Raw genomic sequence first — 27,960 nt, forward strand, 5'->3', positions numbered from 1 at the left:
TTTCCAGCCTGAATGTTGACTCCACTTCACTTTGATATTCAACTGAAGAATGTATTTGAAGTCCTGAGTACTTACCGGTTTTTTACCTGGCCCAGATTGCAGACTTCAACATACTCATGGTTCTCTAGGGCCCAGCTTTCCATTACAGCACTGTGATTCTAGAGCTGACAGGGCCTCACATCTGAAATACCCTCCTTCATGACTACCTTATATATCACCTTCGCCATGAAATCTTCCTTCCCCAACCACCTGGGTCCACTTTGATCTCTTCTTTCTCAGAGCTTCTACACATTCATTGTCTATACTATTCATGCTGGCAAAAAAATCATATAATTAAAATCAACAAACATTTATTAATGTACATGGTATATAAAGTCCCTGTCTTTAAAGGAGAAGGGATACAATATATACATAAGTAATTTAGGGATGGAGAACTCACTAACTAGGTAGATGAAGGGGGGGTTCACATAAGATGTGGCATTAAAGGATGACAGTGATAGAGATTCACAAAGTCAGAGGTGAGGAGAACATGAATTCTAGGCATGGGGGTCAGCTTTTGTCAATGCATGGCAACAAGGGGTGGAATGCTGAATTCAAGAAATAGTCCAGTTTGGCTAAACCACAGATTATGTGGAAGGAAGTAATATGAAATACAGTTTAAAAGGCAGACTGGAACCAGACTGTAAAGGAATTTAAATGACAAATGGAGGAGGCTCTATTTTATTCTAACGGCAACAATAGTGTTCTCGAGAAAGGAAGCAAGTAATATTATCAGATATATGCCTAAGAAAGATCACTTTGGCAGTTGTGTTGAGGATGGATAGTAAAGAGGAAAGAATGAAAGCAAAGGGATCACTTATGAGGCTATTTCAATAGTTCAGATACAAGATACTAAAGTCTGAACAGAATGGCAGCTGAAGAAAAAGAATGAAATGAATACAAGGGATATAATGGAAGTAAAATAGACAAACCTATTGTTCTTTTCAGGTATGGAATTCCCATCATGGAAACCTTCTCAACCCAAAGCATATGGGCTTTTGGATTGTGACTAAGAGAACTAAGAGGTTATGTGACAGGCCATGGTCACACAGCTAATACATGGCACAGGCAGCACCTGAACCCTTCTTTCTGTCCTTACAGCTGGCCCAAACACCCTGTACCACACTGCTCCTCTTTTAAATTACTGATCTAAAAGTCCACACAGATACAAAGATATAAAAGAAAATTTTTGCATCATGGGGATGGACAAGCATGAAGAATTCTGAAACACATGGGAAGACATTTAAGGAGTCATACAGAAGAAAGCATACACAAAAAGAATAATATACATAATGATTATAAAAGAATGTTAAAAAAAATAACACTGAATGAAATACAACAAAACTCAGGTCAAATAGTAGGAACCACGTCAACCAGTAAATAAGCATTTTATTAAGTCCTAATATGTGCCATGCACTGTGCTAAGCACTAGAGATATAAAGAAAGAAAAAATAGCTCCTGCCCTCAAGGAGCTCGCAATCTGTAATGGGGGAAACAAATGAACAAATATGTAAAAACAAGCTCCTCTGGAGAAATGGTTGGTCATTACATTGAGTAGTTAAAACTCAAAATTGATTTTCTTTTTTAAAAAATTACACTTTTTTCAATCAGTAAAAATTCATCTTCTCTATCTTTCCTGCCCTCTAATTGAGGAAGAGAAATATATTTGTTACAAACATGTACAGCAAAGCAAAACAACTTTCCACATTAGCTGAATCAATTTTTTCCCCTCATTCTCCACACTGAATCCTTCATCTCTATTATTAGTATGTTTCATCACGCGTCTTATAGAATTGTGGTTAGTGATTGCATTGATCAGAGTTCCTAAGTCTTACACAGTTATCTGTCATTATTGTATGTTGTTCTCCTGGTTCTGATCACCTAACTGCAACATTTCATACAAGTCTTCCCAAATTTTTTCTGAAATTATTCCCTTTATCATTTTTATATTACAATAGTATCTTTTTAAAATTAAATTTCTGTACACAGTATCAACAACACTGTGTGTTGATCAACTGTGATACACTTGACTCTTGTCAGCAATACAATGGCCCAAAATTGTTCCAAAGGACTCATGATGGAAAACGCTCTCCAAATCCAGAAAAAAAGAAAGGTGGAATCTACATGCAGACTGAACCATACTATTGCTACTTTTTTTGGGTTTTTGTTTTTTGAAGTTTTTCCCTTTTGGTCTGATTCTTCTTTCACAGCATGACTAATGCAGAAATATGTTTAATGTTATTGTACATATACAACCTATATCAGATTGCTTGCTGGGGTAAGGGAGGGAGAAAAATTTGAAACTAGAAATTTTAGGAAAACAAATGTTGAAAACTATCTCTACATGTAACTAGAAAATAATAAAATACTTTCATGATTAAAAAAAAATTAAATTTCATTTTCAGTTCTGAATCTTCTTATTGAGAAAGAAATTAAATACCCATTACAAATATGCAATCATGTAAAACAAAGAAAAAGAAAAGAGATTTTGAGAGAGAGGAAGGAAGGGAGGGAAGGAGGAAGGAAGAAAAAACATGCTTCAATTTGGATTAAGTCCATTGTTTCTCTATCTGGGGATAGATAACATTTCTTTATGAGTTCTTTGGAGTTATGATTGGTCACTGTGTTAGAGTTACTATGTCCTTCAAAGTTGATTATCTTCACAGTATTGTTGTTACTGTATAGACTTTTCCTGGTTCTACTCACTTTACTAGGTATCAATTCATACAAGTCTTATCATATTTTTCTGAAACTATTCCCCTGATCACTTCTTTTCTTTCTTTCTTTCTTCCTTCTTTCTTTCATCTATCTATCTATCCTATGCCATCCTATCCTATTCATATACTTTAATTTGTTCAGCCATTCCCCAGTTGATGGACATCCCTTCAGTTTTCAACTCTTTGCCACCACAAAAAAAGCTGCTATAGATATTTATGTACATAAGTGTGCTTTTCTTCATTCTTTGATCTCTTTGAGCATAGACATAGGAGTGGGACTGCTGGTATGTAGAGTGTAATAGCTTTGGGGGCAATTGTTTTCCAGAAAAGTTGAATTAGTCCATAGATTTACCAACAGTGCATTAATGTACCTATTTTCCCATAGTCCCTTCAACATCTGTCATCTTCCTTTTTGCCATCTTAGTCAACTTAATGGCTATGAGATGGTGCCAGAGAGTTGTTTTAATTTGTATTTCTCAAATTATTAGTAATTGAAAACATTCTGCATTTGATACTGATAGCTCAGATTTCCTCCTCAAAAAATTGTCTACTTATGTCCCTTGACCATTTATCAATTGGGGAATGCCTCTTATAAATTTGACTCAGCTCCCTACATGCTTTAGAAATGACACCTTTATTGGAAAAACTTGCATCAAAGACTTTCTCCCTGCCCAACTTTCTACTTTTTTTTCCTTCTAATTTTAGCTACACTGGTTTTATTTAATGTAATCAAAAACTTTTATGTAATAAAAATTATTCATTTTACTTCCTGTGACTCTTGTTTAGTCATAAACTCTTCCCCATCCATAGATCTGACAGGTATTTTCTTCCATGTTTCAACTAACATTTGCTCATAATTGATCCAACTGACCTATTATTTGTTTGCTCATTTTAAGTGTATCTTGGTATATGGCATGAGATTTTGGTCTATATCTACTTATTGCCAGACTCTTTTCCAGTTTTCCCAACAGTTTGTGTTGAATAGCAAGTTCTTACCCCAGAAGTTGGCATTTGGGGTTTATGAAACATGAGATTACTATGCTCATTTGCTTCTGTATGTTACTTGATTAAAACACAGCTTCCCTGTGTATCTATATCAATTATTTCTAATTTTGCTTTTCCTTTTTCTGAGATCATGATTATTATGTCTTTTTAAAATTTCAGCTAATGCATAACAGATTCTTCTTCAGCCCCTTATTTTAATATTTCATTATATATATATACTATATATACATATATACATATACACATATATACTATAATGTGATCAAGCCATTTACCAATTGATTGGTACCCCTTTTCTAATTCTTTGTACCCCCAAAAGAGCTGCAATAAATAATTTTATACATCCTTAAATTTGGGGGGGGGGTTGCAGGGCAATGAGGGTTAAGTGACTTGCCCAGGGACACACAGCTAGTAAGTGTCAAGTGTCTGAGGCCAAATTTGAACTCAGGTCCACCTGAATCCAGGACCAGTGCTTTATCTACTGCTCCACCTAGCTGCACTCTCTTGATTCTTTTTTTTTTTGGTGGGGCAATGAGGGCTAAGTGACTTGGCCAAGGTCATGCAGCTAGTGTCAAGTGTCTGAGGCCAGATTTGAACTAAGGTCCTCCTGAATCCAGGGCCAGTGCTTTATCCACTGCACCACCTAGCTGCCCCCAAATTTTGGCCAGAGAGTCAATAATCATTTAGTAAGTGCTTACTATGTGCCAGGCACTGTGCTACTTGTGGAGATACAAAGACCTAAAAGACAGTTGCTGCCCTCAAGGAGGTCACAATTGAATAGGGGAGACAACAAGCAAATAAATATGTACCAACAAGCTATACATAAGATAGATAGGAAATAATTAAAAGAGAGAAGACACTAGAATTAAGAGGAGCTTGGCAAAGGCTTCTGAAGAAGACAAGATTTTTGTTGGGACTTAATGCCTAAACCTGAGAGGTGGAATGTCTTTTTGGTTAAACAGCAATGATGCCAGTGTTGTTGCACTGAAAAAGATATGGGTTTAGGAAGGCAGGTATAAGAAGACTGGAAAGGTAGGAGACTAGAAAGGGCTTTGAATGTTAATGGAGAATTTTACATTTGACACTGAAAGTAACAGAAGTAGTTTGATGAATAGTGTGATGAAATAATGGGATTTAGCAGATACTCAAAGACCCACCTGGAGACTGATTGAATCAAGTGAAAGTGATTGACTGCTGATTAGCCTACTTCAAGTTAATTGGATTGTAATCACACCTGGCTAGCCCTTAAGAAGGTATTGTTCTCAGAAGCTAGACTGTGAACTCAACTTGAGACCACCTTCAAAAACCAAACCAATGGATTTGGATGACGGCAACCAATCAGCTTGAAGCAGTGTGTAAGGACCACCTCTGTTCCAGACCTATTAAAAGCTTCCACAATCAGCTTGCTGGAGAGTTCCTGATTAAAGCAGGCTTGTGGAGGAGGCCTTGAGGAAGAACCCAACCAGGCTGGAACTCTAGGCTGGATAGACCTTTTCTTAACTTTCTGAACTCCATGTTAATACCTGTATGCTTTAATAAATGTTTAATGCCCAAAGACTGGTGCTGAAGCTTCTAATTTAAGGCAATCACACAATATAGATTTTAAACATCACAACAGGGAAGTGACAAGGTTGAACTTGAGCTTTCAGAAAACTCCCATTGGCAGCTGAATATAGAATAGAGTAGATTGAGTAGAAACTTGTGGTTGGCAGACCAACCAGTTGATTACTGCAATAGTCCAAGTAATGAAGGAGTGCACCAGGGTGGTATTAGTATCAGGGAAATGAAGGGGGAATATCTGAGAGAGGTTACAAGGGAAGCCTAGGATCCTGGGAAGATGGTGTTGCCCTCAACTGTTAGAGAGAAGGTTGGAAGGGCTTAGGGGTAACAATACAAAGTTCAGATTTGTATATATTGAGTTTAAGATGTCTACTGAATATAGAGTTCAATATTTCTGACTGTCAGCAAAAAGGTTAGAGTTGGATAAACAGACTTGAGAAACATCAGCACAGACATATCAAATATAGGAGATAATGAGATCACCAAGTGAAATAGGACTGAGGGAGAAGAAAAAAAAAAGGCTTAGGACAGGGTCCTGTGGGATACCTCCAATTGGGGGAGTATGACCTGCATAAGGATTCAGCAAAGGAGACTGAAAAGTCGTCTAAAAAGTAGGAGAGAACAAGGAGAGAGTGGTATCAAAAAAAACCTAGAGAAGAGTTTATCAAGGAGAAGAGGACGATCGACAGTGTCAAAAGATGCAGAGAGGCTCAGAAATCCAACTACTAGGCAGGCATATGTACCAAGGATGTAAGAGACAGGAAATTCGCATATACCCAATATATTTATAATGGAAAATTTTTCCATTTAGTAGCAACTGAAAACAGATTCCACTAACTGTGGAACTGCTAATCAAGTTGTAAGGCATGGAATGGAATATTACTGTGCCATAAAATATGAAGTAAAGGATTCAGAGAAGCATTGAACATACAGAAAGAAGAAAACAATACATACAACAATAATGTAAATAGAAGAAGCAGATTTAAAAACCCTGAATTCTATGTGATTTACAATCACGAAATCAGGCCCCAGAAGAAGAGATATGTGAATGTACTTTTCTTTCTTTTTTCCACAAAATAGGGACTATGGGTATGGAGAACTTCATATGCTATAGAAATGAGGTTGACAAGTTGGTTTATACTCCCCCCCCTTTTTAATTCTTTATTAAAAGGGATAGAATTTTGGATGGGATATACTAAGAAATAAAGGTGACATAAAAACAAATGATAACTTAAAGGAATTAAGTTAGAAGGAGGGCAATAAATTGACAAAGATAGGGAAGATCATGCAAAGAATTTTACAACAAATGGTTTTCCCCATTAAGAGTGGTGGAACCACTACACTTAAAATTCTAACAGTCCCAGATCTGCTTAGAAATGAATTGGAATTGTTATGTTGAGATATCAAAAGATAGTTGGGACTAGACCAAACATACACAAAAGAGGTATGTAAAGGGAATGTAGGATAATTTTGAGAATGCTATGGAATCAATTTTCAAGAAGGGGAAGATATCAAGGCCATGAAAAATTCTTAGACCTTTTTATCACCAAAAAACAAACAATAACAACAAAAACAGGACAGGCAAGAGAATATTAATAACCACAAACTCTAACACCACATCATGACACCAAAGTGACTCTAGGTTCTTGAAGACTGTGCCAGTGAAATATAGGCTCTGACAGGCTCTATGATTTTGAAAAATATTCAATTACAGTTGCAGTGACAGACTCAATTTGCTTTCCAAGGACCACCCAGCTAATCAAGAAGCACTCATCACCAGGAGGCTGGCTGCTTGGTTATGAATTCTTGGGTCATGGCAACCCCAAACAAACAAACAAAATACAATACAACTCTTAGTCTTGTGCAACAACCTTCCGATTCTGCAGTGATAATGGCAGAAAAGGAGGCAGATGGTGTGAAGAATCACAGCTATAAATGTTAACTTGGCTATTGATACTGTGAATGTGAGGATCCTCATCCAGTGATCAAGGAGTAGTGAATATCTAGAGGATATTGAATCATATAAAGCTTGACAATCTTTCTACAAACAAAAAATAGATAAAAGATGAAAGTTATAACTAAATTGAGGAAGAGCTTACAGGTTTTCCTTGGAGAAGCAAAGGAATTATTTTTGTCATATTAGAAGGGAAAATCAGACTTTGAATAGGCAAGCTTGAAATACCAGGAGCTACTACTATCTGCACAGTGTAAAAAAAGGGGGGGGGGTGCAAGGGATAAGGCCTGCAGCACATTCATAGAATCTTCTATGCCAAAGTTATGAAAACAGAAGGCCAAGAGGTGCACAGAAGGAGCAGGCTTGGATGGATTGTGATCTGCATGGTTAGAGGAAATACCCAAACTGATGAGATCACATATCCATTTAAGTATATGATTAATTGATACATGCACTGAGAATATTTTTGAGAAATAAGGTGGGCTTTTGCAAATGATATTCCACAGTAAACCACAGTTTTGTCACCACATGACTAAAAAATGTACAGAATACAAGATTCTACTGTGCTTATTGTTTGCTGACAACAAAAACTTTAACTTAGTAGAGCAAAATGTCACCTTAAAGCTTCTCCTCCAACAAGGTGTTGCATGCATACATCAATATTATACAAGATTTCCTTGAAAGACATGAGAGATAACCTTGTCTGATGTCCCTCTGGTTGCTACTACCAAGTGAGGTTTAAAAGAGAATTCCCTATAGATGGCGAGGTCCTTCAAATCTTTTTTGACAAAGTGCTGGTTACAACAAGCCCCAGAACCCTGCACAGCCTCTTGTACTAAATTCATAAGCATTCAAAAGAGCTTGGTCTAATTTTCCAAACAGGAAAAGTCAAGTAAATGAAGTATGCCAAATTGTCCAAACTATGACATGTAGCTGGATGGGGAATCTAAAGAGCTCATCTATCATATATAACTTGGAAGAAACAGCAAACTAACAATGAGATGGGCACAGAATTGAAGTGGAGGGAAGAGGAAAACTGGATTTCTTTTTAAATGATTCTATGCTTCAATCTAAAATAAAAACCAATCCTTCTAATATTAATATTCTTCCAGTTGTTTCTGTCTGGTTACAAGACATAGAACAGTAGGATATGAAGAACAGAAAGTGAATATTACAATGGAAAGGTCAAATGACTGTTGTTGAGTAGACCACTGCTGCTGTTGTTGCTCAGTCATTTCAGTCATGTCCAACTCTTTGTAACTCTGTATGGGGTTCTCTTCAAAAAGATACTGGAGTGGTTTGCCATTTTCTTCTCCAGCTCATTTTACAGATAAGGAAACTGAGGCAAAAAAAGTTAAGTGACCTGCCCAGGGTGACACAACTAGTATGTGTTTGAGGCCAGATTCAGACTCAGGTCTTCCTGACTCCAGGCTCAGCACTCTATCCACCGCACTATCTAGCTGCCCCAGATTATATGAGTAGACTATAGCATATTATACAAAGGCAGTCACAAAGATGAAGTAGTTTAAAGAATGTCATCAAAGAAATATATTAATAAAAAAGATAGGGACAGCTAGATGGCACAGTGGATAAAGCATCGGCCCTGGATTCAGGAGGACCAAAGTTCAAATCCAGCCTCAGACACTTGACACTTACTAGCTATGTGACCCTGGGCAAGTCACTTAACCCTCACTGCCCCACCAAAAAAGAAAAAAAAAAAGAAAAAGAAAAAAAGAAAAGGTAAGGGACCAGTCATGTGGCAATAGTGAGATACCAAGTGAGCTCTCAAAGTCATGACACGATCGCTCCAAAAAACATCCAAATAACGCCATAGGAAAATGCCTGGAGCAGCAAAACTCACAGAAGAATGTGCTGAAATCATCTTCTAACCAAGAACGGCTTGGAAGATCAGAAGAAGGGAGCTGCTGTGCTGATACAGGAGTGGAGCCCAACCCCACAGTCACCCTGACACAGATCCAGTCCCAGGAAGGCCTCACTAGAGAAGCAGACCCCCCAGAGCCTCTGAATCAGCTGAAGCGCCAGTGTCGTCTGGAACTAAGCTCACAGTCTGGTAAAAGGGCTGAGCCCTGGGCAGAGGGGAGACTACAGGGGTCTATGCTGGTGCTGAGGCAGAACTTGGGTTTTTCACCCCTGCTGGGAACCAGGAGGTAGGCTTGAGTAGCAGTGGCCCAGGTGGGGGAGGGGCACAGGCTCATCAGAGCTAACAACCACAACACACAAAGCTGGCTGATTAGCAAGTTGGTCTGGGATCATCTACAGACCAGGGAACAACAGGCCAGGTGAGTGAAGAACCTGATCCTCCTTAATTCATACCACCTGTGACTTCTTAAGCTTGGGATACTGCAGCCTGGAAACAGTGCCCCACTTTAAGGAGCTAAAAGTCAAGTAAAAGAAAGGCAAGATGAGCAGACAGAGAAAGGTGAGGACCATAGAAAGTTTCTTCAATGATAAGGAAGATCGAGGTGCACCCTCAGAGGAAGACGCCAACGTCAGGCCATAGAGGCACTCAAAAAGGACTTTGAAGATAAAGTTATAAAGGTAGAGGAAAAAATGGAAAGAGAAATGAGGATGATACAGGAAAGACATGAGAAGAAAGTCAACAGCTTGAAAAGCCAAATGGAAAAGCTCTCTGGTGAAAATAATTGCCTAAGAATTAGGACTGAACAAATGGAAGCCAGTGATTTTATGAGAAACCAAGACACAATAAAGCAAATCCAAATGAATAAAAAAATAAAGGGCAGTGTGAAATATCTTCTGGGAAAAACTGCTGACCTGGAAAATAAGTCCAGGAGAGATAATTTGAAAATCATTGGTCTACCTGAAAACCATGATCAAGGAAAGAGCTTAGACATCATCTTCCAAGATATTCTCAGGGAAAATTGCCCTGAAATTCTAGAAGAAGCTAAAATAGAAATTGAAAGAATCCACCAATCACCTCCAGAAAGAGATCCCAAAAAGAAAACTCCTAGGAATATTATAGCCAAATTCCAGAGCTCTCAGGTCAAGGAGAAAATATTGCAAGCTGCCAAAAAGAAAGAATTCAAGTACTAATAGCACAAGATCTAGGAGCTTCTACATTAAAGGACCAGAAGGCATGGAATATGATATTTCAGAGGGCAAAGGAATTGGGATTACAACCAAGAATCACATACCAACAAACCAACAAAAGTGAGCATAATTTTTCAGAGCAAAAAATGGGACTTTAATGAAAAAGAGGACTTTCAGGTATTCATGATGAAAAGACCTGAACTGAATGGCAAATTTGACTTTCAAATACAAGATCCTAGAGAACCATAAAAAACTGGAGCTGGGGGACATACCTGGGGTCGTGCAATGAGTCACTGTCTTGTGTCTAAGGCTGGGCTTTGGCTGGGATCCCCCTGGGTCCAGGGGTGATGCTTTGTCCACTGTGTCACCTAGCTGCCCCATGATGGAATCTTTAGGGTTAAATTGAAGGGTGAGGGGAATGCATTGGGAGAGGGGGAAGGGCAGAGGTGAAATCCTATATGAAAGAAACAGGAAAAGGCTTATGGAGTGGGGGAAGAGATGGGAGAGGAACAGGGCAGTAAATGAATTTTACACTCATCATAAAAGGCTCAAAGACCTTAAACTCATCAGAGCTGCCTCAAGGAGGGACTAATAGACACACCCAACTGGGTTGTAGTAATCTAATTAATCTGGGCAGTAAATGAGCCTAACACTCATCAGAATTGGCTCAAAGACCTCAATCTCATTAGAATTGGCTCAAGGAGGGAATAATGTACACACTCAATTGGGTGGAGTAATCTCTCTAACCCTGTAGGAAAATAGGAGAGGAAGGGGATAAAGAGAGAGGGGCAAAAGAAGGAAGGGCAGATTGGGGGAGGGGACAGACAAAAGCAAATCCCTTTTGAAGAGGGATAGGATGAAAGAAGATGGATAATAGAATAAATATCATGGGGAAGGGAATAGGATAGAAGGGAAACAGTTAACAATAGTAATCATGAAAAAGAGAAAAGGGGGGGGAATTGTACAAAAAATATTTATAGCAACTCTTTGTGGAAAGCCTCAGTACGTAAGGTGGACCCTATTATGAAAAATTATGGGAGGATACAGACAAAAGTTGTACAAGATAGATAGGTATGGCTAGGTTATTACATACACACACACGCACACACACACACACATCACATAAATGATGTCATATATCCATTTAAATATTTTGAGTAAGAAGAAAAAAGTAGCAGTCAGAAGACCTCAGTTTGCATCTTAACGCTATCACTTGTTATGTAACCTTATATGGGTTACTTAATTTCTTGATGCCTCTGTTTCTTCGTCTATAAAATGGGGATACTAGAACTGCTTAAAACCTAGATCACAACTTGTAAGGACCATATGAGACAATGTTATGTAAAACACTTTACAATATCATAAAGCATATTAATATCAATTATTATCACCTTTAGAATGTTTTTAATAGAATGCTAGATTTCTTAGATTTCTTAACATCCTGGTTCTTTTCTTCATTATGGTGTGTCACAAGTTGTTAAGGGACAAGTCACAACCTCTCTGAGCCTCAGTTTCCTCATTTACAAAATGGAAATAACACTTTTAGCTCCTTCCTCATTACAGGTTTGTTGTGAAACGTGTTTAATGAACTACATAAATGTATGTTATTCTTATTAAGTAGATATAAGTGGTAACTTCAAAATAATATCACTGGCTAATTATAATGACTAATCACCTTCCCCCTGATGCTTTACTATCTTTGCAACCTTGAGTAAGTCACTTTACTTTCTGAACCTCAATTTCTTCAACTGTAAAATTTTAAGGCTAGGACTAAATGGCCTCTACCAGGTCTAAGGGCCCTTCTAGATCTAGGGTCCCATGGTCCTCCTTCTCAGTAGAAAGGGGGGGATGATGGCTTCAGAAGATAATATCTATTGTCATAATATATGTTGTCATATGAAGACGTTATGTCAGGTTTGCTTAACTGTTTTTCTTTATTTCAAGGGATGGAGGAAGAAGAATATATCAAGAATAGACTATGGGATAAAGCCAAAGGCTTCAATAAAACTTGGAAAAATATATAATATCATGGAATTAATTTACTGATTTTTCTCCACCCAAAAAAGTTGAACTACAGACGCATATCATAAAGTTAAAGGAAGTGCCACATTGAAATTTTTCTTCATTTTCTTGTTTAACAAGGAGATTTTAAGTGGCACAAGTTTTCTTTAAGTACAATGCTTAGCTGTGTCTTTTACTGTTAGCTAATCAACAGCTTTTAAAGAAAAAGTTTAATGAGCAAATGCTTCATTCAGGCAGAGAATGTAATCGACACAATTTTCCAAAGTAAATCCAAGGCATATCCCTTATTATTTTTTCTTCTCAAATTATTAAGACTTATATCCACAACAATGCTATTTGTCTTCACCAGGAGCTTAAAATTCTGATGACAATCTTAAACACACAAAAAATATTCAATTCCTTGAGATTTGTAAATTTAAACTAAAACTAAAACAAGCTTATATATTGTCTTCTGTAAAATCCTTTGTTGGGAGGGGAGGAGGTATAATCAGCAACTGGCACCTTAAAAAGTGAGATGAAAACTGGAATTTCTGTACTTTTGAGGGAAAGCCAAAGTGTAGGTCCAAGCCAATGGTTCAATTCTTTCTTAAAGTTATCATTTAACTGTTTTTCAGAGTTGTGAATGAAATTCAGGCTATAATGAGAACTAGGAAAAGCCTAGAAGAGATATTTCCCAGTAGCCCTAACAAGTTTTTAGAGGAGGAGCCAAAAACCTTTAAAAAAAAAAAAAGGCAGAATGTCTAATGAACATTCCTAACTTTAAGTCGTATGAACTTCTTTTTTTTTTTTTTTGGTGAGGCAATTGGGGTTAAGTGACTTGCCCAGGGTCACACAGCTAGTAAGTGTCTAGTGTCTAAGACAGGATTTGAACTCAGGTCCTCCTGACTCCAGGGCCAGTGCTCTACCCACTGTGCCACCTAGTTTCTAATATACTTTTTCAATAGGGACAGAGAGTGGAGATCATTTTGCAAACGTTCACTTGTGTATTAATACAATGAAATAAAAACCTACTCAATGGCCTATTATCTGGTGGGTAAATAAGCTTAGAAAAATTAAAGAAGAGTATAAGAAAATATTTTCACCTCAAAGTAGATTACTTTGACTTCAAATAGCAAAGTGACTGGAGGTTTCTTTGGATGTAGTAAAATGACATGATGGGTAGGACGCATGAAAACTTTTGAAGACGCAAAATGAATGGCATCCTTATTTATTTACTTGGCATTTTGAAAATGCCTGCAAAAGGGAAGGCTTATAGTTAAACGCCTGATCAAAAAGTAAATGTTTACCAGTTAAGGTCAATGTTTAACCTTGGGATGTGCCTGAGCAATAAAGCTACAGTTATATCTAAGCAAAATTACAAAGTAGGCAAAGTTTGCCTTCAGTAATTCAAGGCTCCTTACTATCAATATCAAAGGCCCTCATACTCTCTTCTACTTCTCAAAAGCCTGTCCTCAGGATGAAACTCCACAACAAAGTAGAAATGCCTGATAAAAGCATCACAATATTATGCCTTTCCAAGCAGCTACATTTTAGTAGAAGGTGCTTTAAACCAATGGAATGTAACTCTAATTTACAGAATTTCAGACCTTGACCAATGGATAAGAGATATTTTTTTAGGCCACAGGACCTTATACTCTTGAAATATGGGGGTCTGCATCAGATGACCTTTGAGGATACTTTCAGCTCTAGAGCTCTAATCCTATGACAAATTATACTATACAAGAAGGTACCTACTCAGCCTCCCTGTTAAGCCAACCCCAAGTGAGGAAAAGGAGATGCCTATTTCTAGGCAATACTCAAATCTGCTTTGGATATTGAATTAAACTAAGTTTTGGCTTAAAGACCATGCAGAAGTCTTTACAGTGTTTTCTAATCCCTTTAAGAGCTGTAAGCCATTGACAAGGAATGAACTATATCTATATATACTCAATGATCTAGAATATTTTGGTATCAACACAAGTTGATGTCTCGAAAGGAAGAAAGATGGGGAGGTGGAATACAGAGGGTGGTTCACATCAAAAAAGGGAGAAATAGCGTACTTGTGGCTAAAGGTACGGCTATAGAAGGGGAAAAAACCCAAAACAAAACAAAAGTATTTACTGAAGACCTCTGAGATATATTTGGGTTTTTTCTTTCTACAATGATGCCATTCACATTTTGTATCTTCAAAGAGAGACAAATTAGCAGGTGACTTATTACCCATCTGCTTTAAAGGGAACCAGGAGCTAACATAGATAAAATCTTTTGGTGTCAGCTATGCTATCACAGAAATAGCAGTCAATGTATAATACATCAGTAAAGTCATTATAATAGCAATCAAAAGAGATATTGAAGCACAAAGAAGGACAAAGCATTGGACCAATAAAGAACAAAGATCAGCATTGAAAAATTATCAACATAACAAGATTCTACCTAAAAACCTATCAATAGGCCTACAAACACAACCTCCTAGAACACTAATCAAGAGTTTATTTATATACAAATGAAGTGGGGCAAAGCAATAAACTATGTCCCCAGTAATGTAAGTTTCCTCCTGAGCGGGGCAGGGAATGCCTGCAAAGGTAAAAGCATTATTCTGAAAGAAATCATCTTCTTAAGAGACTATGATAAAAACAAATCATGTTGGCATCTTTCTGTACCTTCATTTTCTTCTTTGTCCAAATTTATTATAAACCAGGCTTTCAGATTCTTCCAATTAAAAGAAAATTATTTTACCTGCTTCCTCTTTCCTATGTCCCTGTGTTACTAAGTCCCAGAGAAAGAAAGTCCACAAATTGAGAGTAGCATGGTTCTGAGAACATGCAAATTATCCCAGGGAGGTCTTGGTCATAGGCCAACTTGTCATCTCCCAAAAAGTAAATATTTATTTCACACACAATCAAAGTAATATTTAAGTGTTTGGAAAACTAGTCTATTTTGAAAATCCCTAACACAAAACAAGTATTGTCTCCAATTCAGAAAGTTCTGATGCTATCTATGGTGAGAATGAAGGAAAGAAGGTAAAGGAGAAAAAAAAATGGAGATAAAAGACATCCAAAACCCAACAGGAATTTAAGATTTTTTTTTTCTACTGGGCAAAACAGTTCCTTTTTTATCTGTTAGGATTTTAACTAAGTGTTCATGTTAAAAAGTATTTCAAAAAACAAGGATAAATGTAATGTTCAAGTTCTTCATGGCACTATGCTAGTAAAATTCAGAACTGTGGAAAGAGTGATGTGCAAAACATCTTATTAAATAAAGTGACAGAGTTAAAACAATCTCTCTCATTGGAGCTCATGTCCAAGAAAAGCAGCTACATTCACATCTCTTTGTTTCAAGGACAAAGAAACTGAAGAAAAATGAACCAGAGAAAAGATACTTCTGTGCAACTATCCTCTTCAACTGGCCCTGTTGTCAGTAGAATTTGAGAAGTCTAATGAATAACAGGATGTTTGCACGTGTTTTTGTTTGCACAGCATGTGCCACATGCACTTATGCATGTATATACACACAAACACACACCTGACTACTCCTCAACTAATTTTCCAACATTTGCACACATACTACTAACAAGACTGATTTAAATGCTACAACCAAACAAGAATATAGTCGAGTCATTCATCATCTCTGTTTTCCTATTTTCTTTTGATCGCAATAATAGACAAGAATTTGGCATTATGCCTTACCATGCTTATCGAGGTATCAAAAGCCACGCAACAAAATGGTAGAACAATTTATGAAATTTGGTGTTATAAATAAAAGCATAAACACAAATATACACAAATTAAAACCATTTGTTTTAAATGTTTATTTTTAAACTTAGAGTGTTTCCTGAAGAGATGAAAACCTCAAAAAAATCCAAATGTATAAACTAAATAAATTAGGAGGTGGCCATTCACATATAAACGGATTTATGATAGGGTTACTTAAACAAGGGTTTTTTTTTTAACCTGGAATACGTAAATTAAAAAAATAATAATATTCTGGTAACTGTATTTCAATATAATTGTTTTCTTTTGTAATCCCACATATTTTATTTACTTAAAAATACTATTGTAAGACATGATCCATAGGCTTCACAAGACTGCCAAAGAGTCCATGACACAAAAAAAGTTAAGAAACCCTGTGTTAAACAATGACTTTCCTAGGCTTCCCAAATGTTTGTTTATAGATAATTAACTAATTGGCTAAGAAGCATAAAGCTCCACAGTCAGGAGCCACTGCCCAGTGATGATCAAGATGAAAACAGAATTCAATTCATAGTAAGTGATTCACACCCAATTTTTCTGGAATATTCTACTACTAATTAAAAAAAAAAGCATAGTCACAGACTAAGGTAAAACATTCATATTATAAAATATTGAGGCTTTGGCCTTTTAAATTCCCATCAAGCTAACTGGAGGAAAGCAGATTAAGGACAAGTGCACCAGAGTGAGGAGGTCTGGGTTTTTATTTAAACTCTGCCCTTCACAAACTAGCAGTGTGACCTTGGACAAATCACTTAACCTCTCTGGACACTGGATTCTAATCTGAAAAGTGAAATTGGATGAAATGACCTTGAGAGTCCCTTCCACCTCTAGTTTTTATGTTTCTCATGATCATGAATGAAAATCTTACATACTTGAAATGTTTTGAAAAGTTCAATGAAAAACCCTTCCTCACTGTTTTAAAAGGACCTAATTTTCTGACATGTTCCTTTGGTCATTATACATATGTACATTTGTTATTATGGAATCTTGTTTCAAAATAATTTATTGGACTATGGCATGCATGCAGAATGACAAGTCAAAATTCACTTATTTAAGGAAAAAAATAGGGCAAAACCAGAGTTTGTTTTTTTTCACTTGACAACGATAAGACTTAAAAACCAACAGGTTATATTATCTGTGTTACGACTCGCTGTAAAATGTTCTCTAATTTAATATATCAATTTTTAAATGCCTCTAATGAGGGCGTCACTCACCAGTATGAATCTTCTCATGTCTCTGTAGAAGGTACTTCTGTATGAAACGCATGTCACATTGACTACACTGAAATGGTTTTTCACCTTAAAATAATTTCACATCCATAAATTAGTTACTGAAAATAACACTTTACAGGAAGAGAGTGTACTTTAGGAGCCTAAACTTGAGTAAATGACAACTCATTCTCTCACAAATCCTAGACACTTTTCATTTCCTCTCAAGTTTTTCCTCAGAACTCATATTCATACTAAAATGGAAATGTGATAAAAAATGGATCAAATTTCCTCAAAGGAGAAAGAGGGGCTAGCATTAGAACTGAATTTAGATTTGGGAGAGAATAAGCATTTTTATTTACTTATCTAAGCAAAAAGACATCAGGCTAAGTAAGTATCAAGAACATATGTCATAAATGGGGGTTAATGATAGCAACTGAGCTATAAATTTCCCATTCATTTCTCATAAAGGGGGAAAAATGCACAAAGCATTATTTCTGTCATTTGACACATCTCTACCAAATGGTGTCTTTCCTCTGCTTCCTTCTCCACCCTCCCACCACTGATTGATACTAGTATATTTAAATACTTCTGACACTTTGGTACATAGAAAATTTAAGTTTAGATTATCAAGTTAGTGAGTTCTTAGAAATTACACTGTAAAGGAACTAGAAATATTTTCTAAAAACATCTTATCAATGTTGATGAAAAAAACAATCACCATGAGCCCATTTTAAGACAGAAATACCTGTATGAATGAAGACATGTCTCTGTAAATGATAGTTCGTTCTAAAGGCAGCATTGCAGTGCTCACAAACATGAGATTTAGGGGTTTTCAAACCAAGTGATCCATCCTCATTTATTGTAAGGATCTATTTAAAAAAAGAAAAAAGAAAAAGTTCTTAAAATATACATATGTAAATGTTAATCTAAAAAAAACATGTTGACCTATATCAGTGCAAAACAATGGTCATCAGAGAATGTGAAAGAAAACATCTTTTCTCAACTACCTGAGAAACGACTAGAAGTGTAAATATGCACTAAAATTCAGAGGGGGAATAAAAACCTGACTAGACTGATAAATGAGGACAAGCAAGCTAACACAGTTCTAAAGCTCACGTCTTCTGAGTGATGGAGTCCTGGGTGCTCTTGGCCAGTTTAAGTGTTGCTGTGTTTTCAATTTTAAATTCTCAAGACCATTCAAACCAAAAATCTTGTATCTTGGCCTAGTGCTATGCTTGATATTTGGAATACAAAACCAAGTCACAACTTCTCTAAAATGACACAAATATAAGCTCTCTTACTCAGTTGATTATCAACACTCTTTTTTTTCCCCACCTAAAAATCAAGAGGAATTTATGTTATACAATCTTGAATTTGCATAGAAATCTGAGGTTCTACCCTCTAATATCTAAGGATTTTCTCCCAGCAGAGGCTACCATCTAAGTTTTGTATGATTCTTGATGCAATTCATTCATTCATTCAATCATTCAACACTGTATTATTTAATACTATATATAGCAATTCTATTATGGATAGAAAATAAAAAATATGATCCCTCTCATCATTTTACAACCTTAGTATGGAAACACGACACACAGATACGAAAAGTAAAATATTTATCACTGTTTCTGCTCAAGGCAACATATATACCAAATAAATATTGTACACAATGAATACTGATGTTTAGAAAGGATGATCATATTCTTCTTTCACAATATAACTAATGCAGAAATATGGTTAATGTAATTGTACATATATAACCTATATCAGATTGCTTTCCATCTTGGGGAGGAGAGAGGGAAGGGAGGGTGGAAGCAAAATTTGGAAATAAAAATCCTATGAAAACAAATATTGAAAACTATCCTTACATGTAACTGGAAAATAATAAAATACTTTTAATAAAAGAATCAATGATCATAGAAGGCTTCATGGGAAAAATGGGTTTTAAGTCAGGCCTTAAGGGATAGGAAGGTTTTAGGAGGCAGAGAAGGCAAGAGAGGGTATTATATATGAGGAAATAGTGACAACAAAGGCTTGAAGGCAGGAATGTACATAGCATGTTTGAAGCACAGTACATAGAAATAAAAATGACTGAATTTGGGTTGGGAAGGAGTGGGCATTACTGGAAAGAGGACTGGGAACAATTATGAATGCCTGATTAAGGAACTGAGACTTAATATCAAAGATAAGGAAAAGCAACTCAAAGATTTTAAGCCAAAAGATGACATGAAAGTAGCTTTTTAAAGATTAATCTGGCAGCAGTGTGTAACATCATTAGGAAACTAAAATGATACTAAGTCCTCTGAAGCCTCCTATCTGTGAGGTTGTTTTTTTCAGGTCACTCTGAAGCTGGATCTGGAATCTGATCTGATACAGGACCCCTAGGGCTACCTCAAGCTAGCTGAATTGTTGCTACCAAAATTCCTAAGATACTTTAGGCACTGGGAAGAGAGGACACAGAGAGAACCAACATGGTATCTCCAAGCACCTTACGATTCAGAATAGTCTGGACCCCAGGGAGACATTGCTATGAGAGCAGATTCCCTGGAGGAACAATAGTTTAATGCCTATAAAGTGAATGTCTCTAAAGAGATGTAAGTTTATCAAATGTCTGTACAACAAACTACATTTTAAAAAGCAGACTGGAATAAAATAATAGAAAGACAAGAAGTTAAAAACAACAGCAATAAAAAGCTAAGACAGCAGGATGAAAAGAAAATATTAAGATTTTTTAAAGTCACATGGAGGGATGGATGTGGAAAATAGAAGTGACAAGTTGGGCTCTTCAGAAAACAAAGCCATGACTTTCCCACACAAAAATGGAAGAAGGAAAGGAAAGTCAGGATAAGAAAATTTTACATTTTAAAATTTTACCTTATCATAAGGCATATGGAGAGTTCTGTTTTAATGCAACTGATTTGACAAATAACCGTGCAAATTAAACAGGGCAGTTGGGCCCAAAGCAAACTGCTAAACTGACCCACAATGCTTCAAGGCCTAATCACCAAAGTATAGAGGAAAGTGTCTGCCAGAAGAACAGTAGTAGGTGTCATACTATTTCCCAAAGTAAAAATGCAGTTTCATCACTAACCAGTCACCTTCAAATTTTTTTAACCCCTCCGAAGTCATACAGTACAATGTAATATTACTATAATATCTATGCAGTAATATGCAATTTAAAAGTATGCCAAAATGAAAACCAAAAGTAGATGACTAATCTATTTTTAAAAACATTGCTCCAAACTATTTCAGAAAAAAGTAAATAGATATCGTATTACTAAACTAAAATATCCACTGAAAATTACAACTAAAAAGTAGTACACTAGTTATTTTTTAGATATACTGATCACAAATCCAAGTGCCAAAAAAAGGTAGCTTGGTAGCTTTTGTGGCACAGCAACAACCAAGAAAACCTAGCTCTTTGTGAGAACTAAATCCTATGAAATAGATATAATCTTGCCTACAAAAGCTCTTTTATGAAGAATATCAAGGTTTTAGGTCATTTTTTTCTTGCACTGATGGCAACAAGTACTTTTACTACAGATCCAATATTTAATATAAAATGATTCAAGCATCTTTGCCATGAGAATATTGGAAAAGAGAGAAACCAGTATACTTATAAATATCTTTGGAAAGTTTTCTTCTGCTGAAATAAAAGGGGGGGGCAGCATTGTCTAAAAATGGTGAAGAAAGATTATAGCCTAAAATTCGTAAGATATTTGCATTCTGTATCTCACCTTATTTCCCCTAGCTTTTGGAATCCTTTCTCAGAACTATATTGTAGATTTAAGGCTTTCTAACTCATACTATAACCCACCAATATCCACATCAAGTATCATTCTCTCTTTACTGTTCACGGTGAACTCTAAAGCATTGGGTGTTTGAGAAGTGCTAGGTACCACCATCACAGTACCTTGGTGGAGCAGTGTCAACATAGGCTTCAATTCCTTCCTGTTCAAAGTGCTGGCAAACCAAAGACAGGAAATTAATTTGGCAGAGACAACCAACTCTTTACAGTAGTATGGCTATGAGATTTACTAATACATTTCCATCCGGTAGAGAACCTGTACTATAGAAATTTACTACTGCATTCTTGCCAGCTTCTTATGACAAATATTTTAGATATGTTTCTCTCTCCAACATTTAAAATTTTTTAAATTTAACTTATCATAAGATATATAGAGTTCAGTCTATACTTTATGCAAAATGATGCAAATAGCCATGCTGAATTTAACAGGATATCTGGGCCCCAGGCAAACTGCAAAAGTGACCCACAATGCTTCAAAGTCTCATCACCAAAGTGTTTGACAGAAGAATGCTAGTGGGTGTTATATAATTTCTACCCCATTCTAACTTGGAATACATAGATACACAATTTATAACAACATATCCAACATTACCCAAAGATTTGGCATTTCAGGCAAGTCTTGGGAAGATAGTAATAATCTTCCTAAGTGTTTTGATTCTATTCTGGACCCTATTAGTAGGTAAATTATGGTGCCTGTTATAAAGGTCTCATGGCCAGTTTTCATTAAGCATGGAAAATTGAGAAAAAAATGTTATAACAATCTCACTAAACCTGGCACATAGTAGGCACTTAATACTTATTGATTATCATTTTAAAACTATTTGATAAATACAAGAGTTAAATTCAAATTATTGTTGACAAATATTCAAAATAAAGCCAGTATTATAAAGCAACAGAAAAACTTTTTTAAAAAACTATTGTTAACTTTACCTAATCCACTATTAATTAGCATATTCACAGACAGGCTTTATCAGGGCTATTTCCAATTCAAACTCTTCTGTACTGTTCATGTACCTACCATACTTTTTCTTCAGGTGAAGAGTCCCTGGCCTACCCTATTTAGAGATCTTTATTCTCTGACTATTGAACTGTCAGTTCCCTCTGACTGAAATCTATGCCTCTTCAAAATAGTTCAGTCTCTCTCCCGGAACTCCTCATCTCTTAAAGGGGCACAGATATTTTCCTACCACCTTATCAGCACTACTAAACAAAACAAGGTCTATTCTACTTACGGAATAATTTTTAAATAACACATATAGTTTGTAATGCTGAATGAGCTCCCCCACAGACCAATGTATGCAAATTCAGTGAGAGGCCTCAAAAATTTAAATATCTATATATGTAACAACAAAATTAAGTACTGTCTCTATGAGAAATGTTATCTCATGGTACAGATGAAATAAAAGACTACTAAATGTCCAATTTTGCTATTTCTTTACATTTAAAAACAATGACAAACTTAAACCCATATATAGGTTAGGTTATCCTCCCTTGGATGCTTCTGATTATTTCATTAATGATTACATTTCCTTAACAAAGATTCCACCACAGCAATACTCTTCTTAACCAGCAGATTTTAGACAATCTCGAAATTATGGATTATTCAAAAATTAAAAGATTCACTGTACTCCAAAGTAAGTTTAAAAGTTTCTGAGTCCAAATTGGTCAAAGATTGCAAGGTAAGAACTGCAAAAGGAAGAAATGTATCTGCTAACTGTGAGAACAAGCTTCATAAGGTAAAACACAGAAGAAGCAACAACAAATATCTAAACAGTCTCAGAGAGAATCAATGGGGTGGGAAATTACAAAATACTAACTAAACAGGCACAACACTCTACTCTGTAAGATATTTAACTAAAAGGCAAGCTAAGCCTTAATTAAAGCAACCCAATAGTCATGAGGACTGGAAAGAACTAAACTACAAATCATAATACATCAATTTAAAAGGAATTTAGCCAAACAACAAACTAAATCCCAATACACTATCAAATTTTTGGTGATATTACTCAATTTAAGAACAACATAGTAACTGCTGTTCATAATAATGACTCAGTTATCAAAAAAGGCAAGATTAAATTCTGCATAATCTGTTTATTAAGTTAGGGGACTGATTAATAGATTTTAGAAAGAGTACCATCATTATCTGAAAAATTTCACTTATCCAAACACTTCATTTATTTATAATACTAGAATTCGACAAGCATTTATTAAATGCCTATGGTGTACTATGCATTGGAAAAATAAGCATTATTGTGTTTTTATTCAACACTTTACTTCCTCATATAATTTCCTCCTTGTTCTCCAAATGTTACAAAGATTAGCTTGACAAATCTTTATTGATAAGGTGTTTTCATCAGGAAATCCTAAGGCAATACAATTGCAGAACCTGAGAAGAGGCATCAATCAAGGTTTCAGGATGGACAGTATTTTCTGAAAGTTTCTGTACCTGTAATATGTTGTTCTTCTTAAAGTTTGCTGTGACCTACAACAGTTCCACTGTGTACTAAAACTACCTAAAGTACCATAATAGACATATCTCTAGTTCTTATTTCTGATGGAGAAGGGACATGCCAGGGTAAACAACAGTGAACACAATGTTCAGTACACTTTCAGATTATAGTTGTGAAAACTGGAGAGACTTGCAAACTGTTTTGAAATTCTGGGGTAAGATAACAATAATAATTATTTCTATATCACTTATTATAAAGAAACTTGTATTTTGTAAATTTAGCTCAATGTTATAAAATTATTTTGAGATAGGATTCTTTTGAGATAATTTATAGATAGGCAAACTCAAATATAATGGCTTACTGACTACCACACAGCAAGTTAGCAGAAATGAGAACTAAAATCAAACTGGCTGCCAAAAGTAAAGTTGTTATATTAATACCTCTTGTTCCATAACTCATTTATCCAGCAACCATAACTCTCCAGGAACACAGTGCAAAAGCAGGAAGAAACCATAAAACAGCCTCCCAGAAGTCAAAAGGGAGGCCTTCATACTCTACCTACATACTTTCACTTTATACTTACTTCTAACAAGCTTGATTACTTGTTTTTCTAAACTACAAAAGATAATAAGCAATAGAACAATATCAAGTTGTCAAATAAAATGGATACTCCTGTGTATACAATATATACTTAGTGTTCATAACTGATACCATCAAGAAATAGTTAAATTATATTTGGCATATGTTCTGTTGAAGAAGAAAAAAAAGAATATAATGTATTTTGGAAAGCTGTCTGTCAAAATGGTTAAAATACCATTTTGGCATTGAATAGGTTAAGTTTCAGTTTATCTGGAAAATGCAGAACAGCTTGTTAAATGAGATATTTATCATTAATAGTAATAAAAATAATTTCATACTTCTACTGTGCTTGACAATTTACATAACAATATCCAGACAACTCTTATCATGTATTTAGTACAAGAATGTTCATTTAATGTTCATTACTCCATTTAGTACAAGAATGTTTATTTAAGGTTCATTCCTCCATTGGTGAGGTAAGGAAACTGAGGCCCATAAAGGTTAAGTGACTCAGGGTCAAACTCAAAACACAGTGATATGGGTCAGTCCTCTTAAATCCAAATCTGCTGACTTTCAAGATCAGCCTTAGATAAAAACCTATTGCAATAGTCCAGGTGGATATAATGAGAGAGCATATGTGAAAAGGTTATTCCAGAGATATAATTAGCAAGCTTTGGAAACCAAAGAGGCAGGGGAAGAGTTTAAAAGATAATACTAAGAAAGACTGAGAGAATGTTAAGTGCCAATAATTGAAAAACTGAAATCAGAAGGAACATATTTAGGGGAAAAGAATCTGAATATTACAATTTTTCAAAGTGTTTCCACATATGCCAGTTAAATCCTAATTCTAATGATGTAGCCATTCCTAAAAACACTTGTAAAATTATTTTCATAGTAACCTGAGGTAATCAATCTCAATAAATTACAGAAACACCCATTTATGATCCAAAACAGTAATGATCACCTTAATCAACAAACTTTCATCCAAATTATTGATTGCTTCTAGAAATCAAACTTACTGAACAAAAGAAAGCAAATATAAAGGATGAGTTCCAAAAATACTGTGCCAATGGCTAAACTCCAAAGGTAACTCACAAAATATTCATCTGGAATGCTGGACTTGGAGAGAGAGAGGAACTGAGTTAGAATGCTTATCTGTTAGAATGCTGTTCTACCTGTGTGACCTCTGGCAAATGATTTAACATCTCTGGGACTGTTTCCTCATCTACAAAATAAGGGGATTTAACTACATAACTTCTAAAATCCTTTACATTTCTAAACCTATGATCCTATGTTTACGTATAAATTCTTTTTTTTTTTTTTTTTTAGTGAGGCAATTGGGGTTAAGTGGCTTGCCCAGAGTCACACAGCTAGTAAGTGTCAAGTGTCTGAGGCCAGATTTGAACTCAGGTACTCCTGACTCCAGGGCCAGTGCTCTATCCACTGCACCACCTAGCTGTCCCTTATGTATAAATTCTGATGGGGTATTTTGACTTAAAAAAAAGTTTTATAATCATGCCTTATATCTACTGGTTCCCAATTACAACAAATATAATGAAGACAAGTCAAAAGGATTCAAAGTATCCAGTATGACATAACTGCACAAATGAGATTTACAAGTCTGTAACTGACACGGACTTGATAATAATGAAATGGAAAAATACTGAGTCTTCAAAACAGAATGAAGTTACAACTCACTGAGAGTTTTAAATTATTCTAAGTAGAAAAACCAAGTAAAAATTGTTGAGTTGTAAGCTTCACCATCAGGTCAAGGTTAATATATCTTTTTGTCTCTTCACTTGACAGTGATTTTTCAAAAGTCAAAACTCCTTTGAAACACTAGACCAAACTCATTAGTTATGCCTCAAGTTCTTGAATATCAAACATGAAAAGCAATAAATCTTTGTTACTGAATACCATTGTTAAAAAATGACCCTTGGGGGGCAGCTAGATGGCACAGTGGATAGAGCACCAGCCCTGGATTCAGGAGGACCTGAGTTCAAATCCAGCCTCAGACACTTAACACTTACTAGCTGTGTGACCCTGGGCAAGTCACTTAACCCCAATTGCCTTACTAAAAAAAAAAAATGACCCTTGGGGGCAGCTAGGTGTCGCAGTGGATAAAGCACAGGCCCTGGATTCAGAAGACCTGAGTTCAAATATGGCCTCAGACACTTGACACTTACTAGCTGTGTGACCCTGGGCAAATCACTTAACCCTCATTGCCCTGCAAACAACAACAACAATAACAACAAAAATGACCCTTAACTACAGGAAATTACATATAAAGTGTCAGTTTAGTTTTAAACTCATATTCCATGCCTTATATATGTGTTTGCATTGTGTGTATATAAACATGCGCTCTTCTTCATCCTTTTGTCAGCTGTCTTGCTGCCCATACCAGAGAGCATGCCCTGGAAATTTACCTCTTTCAGATCCAGAACTTCCACCCTGGGATTGTCCTGATTGGTGAGTGCCTTACCCTCTAACTACCTATCACCCTATTGGCGAGTCCAATTCTATTTACACAGCCTCAGACACCCTTCACTTTATTCTTCTTTAGCCATCTTTCCACCACTCAAATACTTTCCACCCAACCACAAACCTTTCCAGTTCTAGGTCCATAATCAAATCAATACTAGCGCTGCTACTGAAGAAGGTATATCAATCCCCACCCTGCCCTTCCTCCCCAATGGCTACAGTCACTATCCAATCTAACATACCCTCCTTCCTGGCCACCACTTCCTTATATGTGCAATCTCTCCCTTTTAAAACGTAAACTCCTTGAGAGCAGGCACCATCTCAATTTTTATTGTACATCAAGTTCTTAGCATATAGTGAGCACCTAATAAATGCTTATTCATTCATTCATTCTAACAATTTCATCCAAAATCAAAGTATATAAGAGTTGTAAGGCACCTAAGAGGTTAGCAATTCTAAGCCATACCTGAACAAGCATTACCTCTAAAATAATGTTCCCATTAAAACAACAATCATTCCTAAAAATAATAATCATAAAACAATGATCATTCAGCCTTTCCTCAAAGACTTCAGAGAAGAACCCATTAACTCCACATACCAGCCCATTCTTCTGAATAGCTGTTGGGCAATTTTTCCTTACATCAAACCTAAATCTTCCACTCTGCAACGTCCACACAAATTTGTTTCCAGTTCTGCCCTTCAGAGTCAAGCAGAATACATCTAATGCTTAAACCACAAGGTAATCCTTCAAAAAACTTAAACAGTTATGTTTCTCCATAATTCTTTTCTTCTTCAAGCTAAATGTTCTATGCTCCTTCAAATGATCTTCTCATGGGCATGGCTGGTTGATCTTCTCTGTATTCCTATAAACTTTGTTAAAATGTGATGTCCAGAACATAACACTCCAGATGTGGTTTAATAAAGGCAGAATACAGTGAGACTATCACTTTCCTTACTCTAAGTGTTATGCCTTTCTTAATGCAGACTAAGATTACATTCACTTTTTTTAGCTATAATTTTACACTGCTGACTCATAGTGAGTTTACATTGAATTAAATGGGAGGGAGTGTGATAGAATAAAAAGAGATCAGACCTTGTAGTCAAAGGGCTTGAGTTAAAATTTCAAAACAACTATTGTGTGGCAAATTACTTAACGTCTCTGGATCTCAATTTTGTCATCTATAAAATAAAGAGGTTGAATTAAATGAGCTCTAAGATCCTGTTCAGCTCTACATCTATGATCAAATAATCCTAACCCCAACTAGATCTTTTTTCAGGTCAACTGGCATATCTAATCACACCTTTCCCATCTTGTACTTACAAAGTTTTTGTGTGTT

General features: G+C 35.9%; 1 protein-coding gene across 6 annotated transcripts in view; it reads right to left on the bottom strand.

The window, feature by feature from the left end:
• Window positions 1–27,960, bottom strand: part of ZNF148 (zinc finger protein 148) — a 151,553-nt gene that overhangs the window by 44,850 nt on the left and 78,743 nt on the right. For all 6 annotated transcript variants that reach the window (XM_043991943.1, XM_043991939.1, XM_043991945.1 and 3 more), the window contains 2 exons: window positions 18,051–18,174; window positions 17,309–17,392 (listed from right to left, as the gene is read on the bottom strand). In XM_043991943.1, the coding sequence (XP_043847878.1) occupies window positions 17,309–17,392; window positions 18,051–18,174 (208 nt within the window). The remainder of the gene's footprint in view (window positions 1–17,308; window positions 17,393–18,050; window positions 18,175–27,960) is intronic.

This window comes from Dromiciops gliroides, chromosome 3 (assembly GCF_019393635.1).
Source record: "Dromiciops gliroides isolate mDroGli1 chromosome 3, mDroGli1.pri, whole genome shotgun sequence".
In the NCBI taxonomy this organism is placed as follows: domain Eukaryota; kingdom Metazoa; phylum Chordata; class Mammalia; order Microbiotheria; family Microbiotheriidae; genus Dromiciops; species Dromiciops gliroides.